At 44.4% G+C, this 13,545-nt stretch overlaps 1 protein-coding gene across 8 annotated transcripts in view; it reads left to right on the plus strand.

The window, feature by feature from the left end:
* The first annotated feature begins 307 nt into the window (after nt 1–307).
* Nucleotides 308–13,545, plus strand: part of LOC118507530 (probable serine/threonine-protein kinase cdc7) — a 47,198-nt gene continuing 33,960 nt past the window's right edge. Inside the window, exons 1-2 of one of the 8 annotated variants that reach the window (XM_036046101.1) lie at nt 308–414; nt 12,219–13,067. In XM_036046101.1, coding sequence (XP_035901994.1) covers nt 12,764–13,067 — 304 coding nt within the window. In that variant the 5' untranslated portion in view covers nt 308–414; nt 12,219–12,763. Of the gene's footprint in view, nt 415–5,313; nt 5,728–6,370; nt 6,522–7,298; nt 13,068–13,545 lie in introns of those variants that run through there. The other 7 variants (XM_036046097.1, XM_036046103.1, XM_036046096.1 and 4 more) reach the window with 7 other exon arrangements.

Genomic DNA, 13,545 nt, shown 5'->3' on the forward strand with positions numbered 1-13,545 from the left:
CGGGGTCAGTTGGGTTTTTTTTTTTTTAGTTCAATTTTCACACGAGTCCTCACCCTATCGGTAAACTCCTATCCTATTCTGGCACAACTGTTGAAAGTGGGGTTGGAGTTCTTCGAGGTCGCACGTCAGGTCCTTCGAGATCCTTGAGGAAGACCGAAAGGAGTGCAACGTGTAGCATGCGAAAGAGAATTGCTGAGATACGGTGGACCACAACGGAACCAAATGCACCAGCAACTTCAGCAGAGATGTGCCGGAACGAGAGAAAATGAATCAGTTAGTGGTGAGAATAGCACACAACAAGCCGGCCGGGAAACCGGCTTGTTTTGCTAGAAGACGTTCTAACATCGGTGTTAGTGCCGTTCTTACCATCGGCAAGGTTTAAATATCTTGCAGAAACGGTTTGTTCGTGTGTTGGTGTGTTGGAAAAAGAAGTGTTTTGATGGGAAAACCCATCATACCGAATGGCAGAAAAAAACAGTGTGTGAGAAGAATTGTGATGATATAAGAAGAGTGCAAGTGTTTTACTTTTTTTTGCAAACTTGTTGAAAAGAAATTCTTAAGTGGCCAGACGACCGTTGATTACATGATGATTAAGCGATAATATTACAAGACCTTCCCCTATCAGCTGTAGTTTCATCAAGTGTTCAAATGATTATTTCATACTATCAGCTGTTTATGTTTATGGTGAATGCAATGTTCTTAACAAGCACACTAGAAAAGTTAGTTGAATCGGCATCGACTACAGCTAAGCTAGAAACGTGATAACATATTCGAGTGTCGCAGTCCGCGAATCTCATCTTCCAACATCTGTTCTTCATTATCTTCACCCTTTACTTGCCGTGTGACCGAAAATTTCGCTGACTACGCGCTGTTTCGGGATTTTTTTGTACTGGTCTCGGGCGTTGGAACAATCTCGCACAGCACCTGTCCGTATGTTTGTGTGCGTGTGTGTTGGTGACATTCCGGCTACCATGTGATAATGTTTACAAGTGTTTTCGTTACCTTTCGATCCCTACCGAACCAACGCAAAATAGGGACTACCTACCCGTCCCGGTATTATCTGCCCAGCGAATGCCACTGATATGACCGACCCTATCGAGCGGTAGTGTTGATAACGATGCCGTGAAGGGATGTTGCATCTCTCCCGCTTGGTCTCTCTCTCTCTCTCTCTCTCTCTCTCTCTCTCTTTTTCTCCCTCGTGCAGTGAGTACCATGGAATGATATACGCATATGAATTCAGTCAGATCAACAAGGCAGAAAAAAGCAGCAAAACACCTGTAGCACTACTTTACGGATCTGTATCTTACTATCTGTCAACACTATTCGTTTGATTTGTTAAGAAACAGTCTGGGTAGGTAGGAGTTTGATTTTAGCTATTGCGTAACTCCATTAGAATTTAATTTTGCTATAAGAGATGAAAGATTAGTTTAAATGCTGTTTGAAGTCCTATACTCGGAGAGCCATTCTTCCATATGGTGACTTTCATGTTTGCATATTTTATCTGCTCTAAACTTTAAAAAATTCTAAAGTAGAAGACTTTTCTAATTCTATCACACAATTAATTTACTTCTTCAAAAATCTACTAGACTTTCCACAATTGTGCCCATTTTTCGTTGGACCTTGATGGTTGCGCTCACACATTTCGTAACAATCTTCCAATGTGACCGAGAACGTTCTTCAATTTCCATCATTAAACACTTCGCCTTCCCCAACTGTTTCTTACTATGTACGACAGGCAAAACTTCAAAATATCTTCCCCCACTGTCTCCGTCCCTTTCAACCTACTCCTTTGCCGCTTGGTCATCGCAGCTCTGTTTTCGCTGTGGCTATGGCGTACTTTTGCCTGTGTTACGGCGCTCCTTCAGCCACGCACACCGTAATGCCGCTCGCTTTCGCACGTAGTTAGATAACATTCTAAAATCGATTTTGAAACGATTGCCAAAACGGTGAGAATTTCAATCGACACGGGTAGTGGAACGACGGGTGGGTGGGCACACGGTGATCTGCAGGCGGACTGTGCAGCAGAAGCTCATAAATGGTCGATTAGCAAGCAGGCAGGCCGTCAGTGCGGCGACCAACAGGTGGCGCTCCGTGTAGAATTGGGACGCACGCGGCCACCGTCCCACCGTCCCTACTTCCGTTCTGTGACCGAGCCGAGTTTTTTTTTTTGTTCGAGAGTTTGCGAGCTCGGACACACAGTGCAAAGAAAGCGGACGCGCATTCATCAGCGCTCGGGTGCGTGATAGATTATTTTTGGATCGCGTCAGGTTAGGGTTTTGCGTTGCTTTGGCCGTGCTCGGACGGAGAACGCTGGCCCGAACGGTTCGCCCGTCGCCGTTCGATCGGTTCACCGGTTCACCGGGCGGTGGGAAACGCATTGGAATGAGATTCGACCGATCGGATGTAACCCGAACCAAGAACCAGAATGGATCGCGTAAACAATTTGCGAAAGTCGTGGTAGAACTAACCACTTGGGGTTTGTAAGGTTGCGTGCGAGGAAGAATTTTGATTATTGTATATTGTTACTTGTGTGGAACTGTTTTCTAGCATTTTAGTGGCGCCTTATACTCTACCCAAGTTATTTTTTAAAGAATTTTGTAAGAACATTTAAGATTTTACGTTAAAAATTAATGTTCTTTGATTTCGACTTGTTTTTGTTATATTTAAAGGAATAATAAAATTCCTAAATTAAGGTTGAACTAATATTGGGGAATTAAACCTTTTCGTCATCTCTTTACCCTTCAATAAATGCGAATTTTGTCTACTTTCTATAACCATATGCTAAGTAATGGGTTTTTTGCTTCGCTCGTTTCGTAACATATGCTAGATGAGATTTGAAATTTTGCTGCCAAACTAGAACCGCAAGAGGGAAGGTTTCGGCAGAAGCAAGTGCGCTTTTCGCTCCGTTTACATGCGACGGGTGCAAAACTGCATTCTTCCAGGCTTCCCGGCACTGCAAATGCACTTTAAAATCGTACCATATTGTTTATTTGTTCTGGACAGAATAGGAACGCGCGGTTAACATTTTCTCGCTTTTGCTCCGACCGGCGCAAAAACCAGACGCGCGCCTGTCCGTTTCTTGTCGTGAATCCGTAGTATTTACCCTCGCGCGGAGTAGTGAGAAAAGGAAGCAAGACCGGACGGAAGGTCTTGCAAGAGCATCCGGCATTGGAGGGAGTGATGAAAGAATGGATAAGGGAAGGAGAGTGGAAGCATAAACAGCAGAAATGGCAACATTTCCCAGCAGAAGACGCTAGGATGTTCGACGTTCGGCAAAGAGGGCATGAGTGACCGAATCTTGTAGAATGCGCTACCGTATGGAAAGGAAAGTGAAAAGAGTTACCAACCACCCCCCCCCCCCCCTTCCCCCACATTTTTCCATAGGACGCTTACTTCTTGTACGCTTGCCCTTGTGCAGGGAGGTGATGGTGATGGTGGGCCAACGAGGATTTGTTTGGCAAGCAACAAGTTAGTACGCACGTTCTCAGCCTCTCTCGCTCGCGGAGAAAGTGTGGCCAGGCTGAGAGTCTGCTTCGATCTTTTACCCACCACCCTGCGCGAGTGGTAAAAGTGAGAGTGAAGCAGCTTCCCCCATACAGCTACCGTGGAACTCAACGTAGCCGAGCTCCAACGTTCGTTTTGCATCTTTCTTTCATTTGCGTAGGTCAGGGTTGTGAAATCAAAAACCTTCACGGTGAAGGAAATATCAGGAAAAATTGTTTTTCATGTTCATGGATATATCTGAGGTGCTTAGCAAATAAATGGTAAAATCTGAAGAAGTGCATGTACTTTTATGTATATGATGTTATTTCCAAACATTATGATAAGTATCGTGAAAAAAACATAGAAAATGTTTCACGTTTCAACATCTGAAATTAACGCTGATTTCTACACGACAATTTTAACTCAACTAAGTCAAGTGTTAAATAGCTTAAGACAGTTTTTTACGGCTTTTCCATGTTATTGTTTATTTATTGGTATGTTCAATCTTTCTTTTCTTACAAAATGCATTTGTACATTTTAATTTATTCAAACCAAGCTCTAGGTATCTTAGTCTTAAAGAGTTTTAGAAGGAGAAGTAGAAGAAGTATAGAAGAAGGAAAATATTTTCCTAATGACTTGCATTTTCATTCATTCACTTGCAAAAGACTCATGACACGATGTATCGAAACAGTTGTAACTTTGCGATAAAATTACTAAATGATCTTTAGAAACATTCAAATATGTACTTTAAACGTCCAAATGATGTGTTTGGAGTTCATAAGTGGGACCCAAATCCCGTTCGGTTCGTCGCTCCGAACGTGGTCTACTCTAGGATGCTAATATTGACACGGTCAATACCTCCCAAGGTTGAAGAGTCAAAGAGGAAGGATATTGCCGTCCCTTCTAGGTTAAACAATTTGCTAGGATTTCTTTTTCATATTTTTTTGTCACTTTAGTTTAGAGAAGTTTTGGCTTCCTGGTTTCTAGTGTATGACTTCCCTACCTTATTTTTATCGTAGCGTATTGTCAACCTTGATATCCGGCCAATCCACCATTTATGTCTGGTCCTTTGGAGCGGCCCGGTGGTAGATGTGACAGCAGCACCGGTCTTCACACTGCAGAACTGGGGTTTAAATCTGTGCCGTTCCCCCATAGTGAGGACTGACTATCCAACTATACGGTATCAACAAGTCTAGTAAGCCAGAAATGACAGGCATGACCTTAAGAGGTCGTTAAGCCAAGAAAGCAGAAGAAGAAGTCTGGTCCTTTCATATTTATCTGGTTAGTCAAATTGTTATGACAAAACGGAGTTCTTATCAGACTTCCATAGCGAATTTGTTTTACCGAACCGTTTTGCTAGACTAACAAAACTCTTTAACATTTTTTAAATTTGATTGTAGATCAGTCAATCCGATCAACAGTACAAAATGCTCTGACAATGTGACCTCTAGGCGTTATAATATAAATAAATACTTGAAACTTTGAACCATATTACATTATTTACATCATAACAATTTGCTGCAACAGTCCCTGACCTCCAGCAGCAGTATAAAATTTAAAATAATCCCTAAAATATCTGCAAGCAAACCAACCAACCAACCATATAATCAACCTGAACTGTTAGTTTGACATTCCTGGACCAACCGCACCAGCTCTCGCTCGCAGTTCTCTATCCGAAGCGCACGCTCACACCGTGAGTGACGCGTATATATTCCCAGCGCACCACCACCGTTGCTGTTGCGGGGGAAATTCGGAGAAGTTCAATGTGTTCTAGGTGTTTAATGATAACGGTCGGTCGTGATGATAAGGATCACCAGGGGGGTGCGAACGAGAGCGACCGATATGCCCTTAAGCACGTGGGCAAGCGAGATAGCGTGATATCGCGAATGGAGCGGGCGCCCAGTTAGCGGTAGCATCGTCCATCCGTCCGTACGGCTGGGAATGGTTGCGAGTGTCATTCTCTTTCGGAGATTCGCCCTTCCTCCCATGGGGCGCACCGTCCGGACTCACCTCACCTTCTCCCGGCACTCCATTGCCGATGGTAGTAGCATTGGTGGTTCTGGCGTGCCTTCCCTGAAGCGAAAAGGGCAATCTCGGGCTAGCCTCATCCTATGCGGACGCGCTACGTGTAGTATACGACGTGTGTTTAGCACAGTGTTAGAAGGACAACGTCACGGTGTGGACGTCAGTGCGTTCCCCCAGTGGTTCTAGTGGTAGTCGTCTTACCAAAACAATAGGTGCTGTGTGAGTCTGGAGGCACTGGCGAGAGTTTATTTGTTTACTGGTTAATTCGACGCATTAGAATAAACTGCACGTTCTCATTCCGATCACTTATTTTCGCTAGAACTTTGATCCCCTTGCAATAGTGTGTGCCCAGTGAGTACGGGAAATGTTGGTGAGAGTGAGAAGACGTTCTAGATAACTGATAAGAATCTCCAAGTTACGCATAACTGTCCATTCGTCTGTTCCTGGTACCGCTCCTAGCATAGTTCCACTCAGCAAACACACATAAAAGTTCTTTTCTGCTCCATTTTCCAGCTTTTTCCCTCACTAAGGATGGAAATTTTCGAGTTTCATTCTTGGCTCACCGGTTCCATATGGTTCGGTAGCGTCGGATGCCAATCAAGAACATATGGAAACGGTTGTGCCCTCGCACCGCTCACCGTCCGGTGTTGGCTTGACTGTTAGGCCGGAGAGTGACTCTTATCACACCTCACACCTCTTCATCGTTCGTTCCTCCCGTTTCAGCGTCTTGTCCTTCTTCGCCCCCCTCCCCCACCAGACATTCTGACCGTTCCCGCTCTTATCTGTCTCAATCTTCTCCCCTCGAGCTCGGGTTCGCTCGGGTGTTTGTCCTAAGTCACGTGTTTTTGCGTCTTTTCTCCAGTGCCATTCTTTCGCGCGAGAGCTTCACACCGTTCGAAATATTTTCTCATTGCAAATCATCAAAGCATCTCAAGTGGTTTGTTGTCGTGCCGAGTCCTTCTGCAGGAAGAACAAAGCTTCCGGATGGTACAGTATGCGTGCAGAGCGTACCGGTAAGCGACAATATGGTTCGAATCGTGGGGCGTGTTTCGCGGAAGTGAGCGTTTGGTTTGGTTCTAGAACATATGTTTAACGGATTAGACAGTTAAAAGTTTGAAAAATGTTTCAGAAATGTGTGATTAACTTAGGGTAAATGGTAGCCAGAGTTCTTCAAGAATTTTTCGATAATAAGTATTTGATATCAGTTACCGTAATACACCATATTGTGTGAAATCATAATGATGTATTTGAAATAGACCTATTGGTATTTCTTCTTAAGAACTTGTGAGAAAAGTGGAATTTTAAATTAAAAAAGACTATTCAAATGGTTTAAAATAAATTTTGGGCAAAACAAATTTTTAAACCGCTCATTGTTAGGCGTTAACGGACGAAAGAGAATGAAACATATGTTTGAATGTAAAGTGCGAATTTAACGATTATGTTCAACGTTAAGCCTACCAATAGATTGTCTGAAACTAAGAGCAGATCAATTTGCCAATTAAAATTTCAGTTTAAACCATTTTAAATGTAACAGCTGTCAGTAATTGCTTTTCATATGCAACGGTTTTAAGGAACCATACGGTTCAAATGACGTATCGTGCCGCTTTCAAATGCTTAATCGTGAAGACATATTTGGTTTCATCTCGCATAGAGAACAAGCATCACTTTATTCAATTTTGATTGATGCATTGTGTAATGTCGTTACTCATTCTAAGTGTTTGCTCGTCTCGAGGAGAGATAATTTTATCTCAGGCTGATAATTTCGCACTGAAGTTTACTTGCGTAGTCATTCTAAACTTATCTGTAAAGCATTGGGAGCAAGTTTCTGTTTCCGGTTATTGTTCCCGTAGGTTAGAAATGTGATAACTGTTTTATATTCTATTACTCTGCTGTCTTGTGAAGCGCATAAAACTTTGCACTCTGCAAACTGCCTAACTTGAGCACCTTGTCGACGGCAGGAGAATCGTTAACATGAAATTTATATATTCTCGCTCGCTACGTGTTAAAAATATTTTGCACCATATCAAAGCCGTGAATCAACTCATGGCATTGCCCGTATCTATAGAACGGATTACATTCCCGCGGGGCGGGCAAGTGACAACTGCCGAGCAAGTGTGAACAAATTCCGTTCGGTGTAAATTTACGGCAATAAAGGGTAGCGGCAAGAAGAAGAACACGAGCTCCCTGTATGTAATTTCATCGGTCACCAGTTGCTAGCAGGACCGATAAGAGAACACAATGAAGAACGCAATGGGGCAGTTTCTTATCGTTCTGATGAAACGCAGAAAAGCCTTGCTGCTTCAAGGTAAGCTTCGCACTACCACCGACTACCGGCACGGGGTGGACGGGGAACAGATTTCGAATTTCATGCTAGAAAACGAGAAGATAAAGACATCAGAGGCCCCCTTTTGCGTTTCGTATGGGGGGCCCGTTCTAAGCCTCACATAATTTTTCGTTGATAGACTCCTCTAGCACAGGGAATAAAAATTGACGAACGTCAGTGGGAGATAGCGGTCTCTGAACACCTTTCTCGAACCTACCCGTTGGTTCTCTTGGTACGGATGTAGGAGAGTCTTTCGGAATGACCCGTTTCTTGGGTATCAATCATGTGTGTGTGTGTGTGTGTGTGTGTTGAGTATATCGGGTTCATCTGGACGACAAATCAATTGGACGAAAATGTTCCGGATGGCCCTTAGCATTCTCGGTATTCATTTTCGGGACTCCCACGTGAGCGATAGTCCCTCAGTAGTGCGTCAGTGTGCAGGGTAAGCCTACATAGCAGTACCTGCGCCTGCGTACTTCGACGCATCTAGGTTGATTCATCTCGTTCACGGTTCAGATTGAAACTGAACGATCGCGTGCCTGTAGCACTGTTTACGTTCTTCTTTTCACTCCCACCATTGGAAAGCTTTCGCCATAAACGGCCAGCCCTTGGAGAAATTGTTCAAAAGCATATCTCGCGTACTCGCGCGGTAAGCTCATACAGTTTGCGAAACCGTTGGGCTTTACGGCGGTTTTCCATCTTCTCTCTGGAGTCTAGGCAGGGTTCTCTGTGCGGATTGCTGCTGCTACTGTTGTACCATTCTCGTTCACGAAGAAGATCTGCTCGGTTCGGTGCTTTCAGTGGCCTGCTTTCGGCCTTATTGCTTTCCATAAGTTCCTATTGCGCTGGGCAGTTTTACTGCGTAGCCTTTGATTTGACTGTTCAGGTTTTGTGCTAAACAGTTACACGTTTTAGCCCTTGTTTTCTTTACTACTGGGAGTGCTTTATGATCCAACTTAATTAACGCGAGCTTTATATTTTTAGGTTACAGTCTAATTAATTTGAGATGGTTTTACATCTCTCCGCCCGGGTAATGGTGAGCTTTGTAGAAATCATGCTCATCATAACTTCAAGCATTAAGAAAAAAGTACTTTAATTTATTTTTAATGTTTGCTACTATATCCTACACTAGGTTGTGTTTTATCGAAAACAATAGTACCAACTGAATATTTTTTACTAAAAATTCATTCATATTTATGAAAATACAGCTCTTACATTTGTAAATGTTTGGTTTAAAATTTCAATAGTTCGGTAATGTAATGGTACTTTTAGGGCAGTGGTAAAGGTGACAGAGCGTAGGGGTTGAAATTCCATCCGAACCGTCCCCGCATAGTAAGGACTTCCCAAAAACGCGATGTCATTAAGACTAATATGCCAAAAATGGCAAGCATGGCCTAAGAGGCCGTGAAGCCATGAAGAATAAGAAAGTTTTTTTTTTAAATAACGATGTACTAGACCACACTTGTCAAAAAGTGTAGCTTAAGTACGGAGTGGTGCATGTGTGGTTTTATCTGCGATTTTCAGGGTGTTAGAACAATGTCACTAGCGACCTTAAAACCACCCTGAGATCTGACTAACCACAAAATATATTACACTCTTTTATTAATAGTATATCCCAAAGTATAGTGAAGGATTTTAAGAACCAAAAGCTGTTTTTTTACCACTGAATGTTAGGATATGATTTATGGACTCAAACATGGAACTTCCATCGAAAGTATGGAATCTGAGCTAGGGCCCAGCGTGGGATGCTGTCCGCTACTTGACGGTAAAACGGGAGAAGAAATCACGCACCCTTGCTGAAACAAACGTTTTGTTGAAGCTTTTTACCATGTTGGAAGACCCACGCACCGAACGATCTATCAATAGAAACCACACTGGAACAAAAAAGCCACGGAATTTCTTGGCTCCGTTTCCTCCATGGCTGCCCCATTTCTACACAACCCACTCCACACCACCGTTGGGCACCGGTGGGGTTGCAAGCAGTTCCTGTGGTACATCTTACCTCAATTGGCTCATTTGTTCTGTTTCCTCTCTCTTCCCACGTATCGCGATCGTTTCTGATTTGTTTGCGCTTTCTTTCCACTTTCCCATCGCTACTTTGTCCGCTTCGACTGTGACTATGCGCTGTGTGAATCTCTCGCGAACGCTGCCTCTCTGCTGCTGCACGGCATTTATTGCTCGAGTGGATCTCTTGACTCAGCAGACCGTCCTAGACTCGTCGGGAGATGTGTTGCTGGTTGCTCCGAACGCTTCTTTCCACGCCGTCCGATTAAAGCTCCACATGTCTTGCCAATGGTTTTCTATTCTTCTACTTTTCTTTTGAACTTTCTTCTTGAAGATTTGTGCGATCCCTCAGAAACGGTTTTTCCTGCTCACAACTAGGTAAGGCGGAGCACGCCATCTTTTTCCCCTCTAGTGCTAGTGCATCCATGGGAGGGCTGTTTAAAGCTGGATTCTATGCTGTATAGGCTGTATATTCTCGTTTCTTGCCTACCCCGTTTCGTTTCATTTGCTCTCCCTCTGCCGTGACATGGCTTGGTGACCTGATTTCGCAGCCGAACGGAAGAATATTGCCGGTTTAATGATTTCTTGTACAGTCTTCTTGTCTTGATCAACCCCGAACACCTCTGTCCCGATTCTGGCCCGAACGGTTCGAACCGGATGTGCTGTACCTCGTGCGATCGTGTGGAATTGGATGTTCATTGCTTTTGAGAAGAAGTCAACTGCTACTTTATTATGTTATCATTTTTCTCAACAAAATATGACATTTGAGTTTTGTGTGCCTCAGAATAAAGAATAAAATATTGAAGAAAAACATCAAAACTCTTACTAAACCTACAATTGATGTTTCACGTATATACATGTGAAGAGCGATTTCCAACAAGGCGGAAACTCCTGAAGCTCGGTCATCTGAAACCGGAACTTGGAATTTTATACCAAGGCATGTTGGCCGGTAAGAAATAGCAGAACAGCCCGACACTTAGCCTTTTCGCCCAACAATGCGTCAGCGTCAGTTCGGCTCCGGTTCTTCTCACGTCGGCGAGCAGTGGGCCATCCACTAGCTGGTGGCCGTACGGAGTCCGAGACCTAGAAAAGAAAGCGTCCCGGATTCGTGTTCGTTCTGCTTTGCCGTGGAGTAGCGGTAGACGCTCGGCGAATAATTGCGGCTGACCGTGCCCACCACAAACGGGGTGAGGGGGTAAATGCCCGGGCAGGGAGGACCAGAGAGTTTGGTACGAGAAACGGGTCTGGCCTGGCCTGGCCTGGCGCTGCACTTAACGGGTGTACGAAGCACACTACGGTTCTTCTCAGAGCGTCCAGTGTCTACAGAAACGCGCACGCGGTAGGTTCTTTTCGTCGTCTTTCTTTTGAAACTTTCTTCGATCGAGCGAGACGGTACTGAGCAAGCTTTGGCAAAGTGTTCAAGGGAAAAAAACGCAAAGAGAGATAGCAATATTGCGTTGTCTGTGTGTGTGAGGGAAGGAGAGGGCTTTCAAAGGCAATAGTAAACAAAAGAGAGGGCACACGGATGAGCTACTCACCCTTAACTCTGCACTTGCGTAAACTAGCATGATAAAGGTATGCAGTATGCTGAGAGAGTGATCAAGCCGTTCATAAGGGTTGAAAAGAAATTTTCCCCGAGCCCACCCCACAGTACAGAGCGAGCAAGACAGGGAAAAGAGAGCTCATCAAGTTCAACAGCGCCGAGAACTGCTGGAAGGAAAGCTCGCGCTGACAGCCGAACGGAGTAAGTGGCACTCTCCGAGCGAAAGAAAGCTCTATGGAGCGTGCGCAAATAAGAGTGCGTAAGGGAGTGACTGGGACGGAACGGTGAGGGTATCTCTCGTTTGCGCCCATTTTCGCGAGGCGCACCATCGCCGAGATAGCGCGAAAGAGAGCAGACATAGCAGCGCTTGGGTTTTGGTACGGAGGTGGTGGAGGTCTTCGGTCTTCGGAGTATCCTAACCGTCTCCAGCGCGCCGAGAAAAGAAGGCTTTGCCAGGCTGCGGTAGCAGAATCACTGATCAGATCAGATCGTACCGGTGGCGCGAGCGATCCAAAAGGCGCAGTGAAACAGTCCGCAGACCATCTTCGGAGTAAACGGCAACGTGCTTGCCGGGAGTGTGCGTGGTGTTTGGTTCTTTATTTCTTGTGTACCAACTTTGGAACAAAATACATAAATATATTCGGTGCAGAGAATTGGTGCCAGGTGTGTACGCGTGTGTGCCTTTGTGTGAGTGAGCTTTTATGGCTGAATGTAGGAGTGCGAATGGCTTACTCATCCTGCAAGGATAGTGTAGATTCCGCCGGGTCAGATGTACTCGGGACTGAGCAGGGGCGTTCATTCCGCTAATTGTTGTGTGCCCATTTGTATTCCATTTTATAGGAGTCTACGTGCAATAAAAGTGAGATAAGAAACAATAGGAATATCGTTGAAGGAAGAGGTTTATCCATTAAAACGATCGTGATCGTAGTAATCACCAAGAGAAGGATTAAAAAGTGCATACAATTAATGAGAAAATATGTGTCGGGCCCTGTACAGTTTCAGTGCTCCCGTAGCGATGTTACCACTTGGACTGTCGTCTCCTAGAGGACAATAGACTGAGTTGGTTGATCTGCAAGTGTCAAGTTTACTGATCAAGGATCTATCCAGTAATCTATGCGTGAGTGAAGTGCAACGGATTCAAGTTAACTGCTCGCCTAAAGAGCTAAGGAGAGAATATATTACACTAGGACGTGTCTGGGGCTATAACATCAGTGTAAGCAGTGAGAAGTGACAGTTTAAACGTGTAGTGAAAAAAAAAGTTTTGTGTCTGTCCACGCGATAGAAGGGAGTTAGTGAGTACGAGGATAAAGAAGAAACGACAGTGTTTTGCAGCCTCGATCGTTTACGACACAAGTGCGTATGTGTGTTGGTGGGGCATTCGGAAGATGTCGCAACAGTTGAACACAGCCAGTCACGGTAATACTATGCTCGGTAGTATTGCGAACAGTATCGGAACGAACAATAGTATCGCCTGCAGTATGGGCAACAACATCCCGAACAATCTGACCACTTGTGCTAGCATCCCGAACAGTATGATCGCCACCATGTCCAGTCCGGCCGGTAATGCGTCCAACGGTCCGAGCAGCAACGGCAGCAGCAACGGTGGAACCGGTGCCAATGGTAGCAGCAATGGGCCCTCGTCAACTCCGGCCACCCCAACTAACAACTGCCAGTCGATCCGTTACTGCTGTAAGTAGCCACATTCGACTCCAGCTTTTTTCAAAACGTTTCTAGGTCCGACGATGAGAATTTGATGTGAGGTGTTTTGTTTTCTTTGCCAATATGTAAGAAGTTGGAATTCACCCAGAGCTGGAGCTAAATAATAATAGCTTGAGTGGCACTTTCTTATCGCTCGAACCATGACTAGACCTCACTTTAAATATTCGATTGTGGAGATGCATGTTTTGCCTAAAATTTATTAAACGAGGTCGAATAAGGACTCGTTCAAACATAATAATATTGAGTCAAATTAATTAGTTCCAATTTCCTTTCGTAAACATTGAACTACAAATATTTGCTCTTAGTTGGTTCGATGCTGTTATCAGGCATCATAAAACTCGGCCAACGTCAGTACATACCAAATTCCAAAATTGCCATATCTGAGTGCATGGTTTCAGAATTGCAGATTCAGCCGATAGATTGCACAAAAACAAGTCTAGCTCGATTA

This window comes from Anopheles stephensi, chromosome 2 (genome assembly GCF_013141755.1).
Source record: "Anopheles stephensi strain Indian chromosome 2, UCI_ANSTEP_V1.0, whole genome shotgun sequence".
In the NCBI taxonomy this organism is placed as follows: domain Eukaryota; kingdom Metazoa; phylum Arthropoda; class Insecta; order Diptera; family Culicidae; genus Anopheles; species Anopheles stephensi.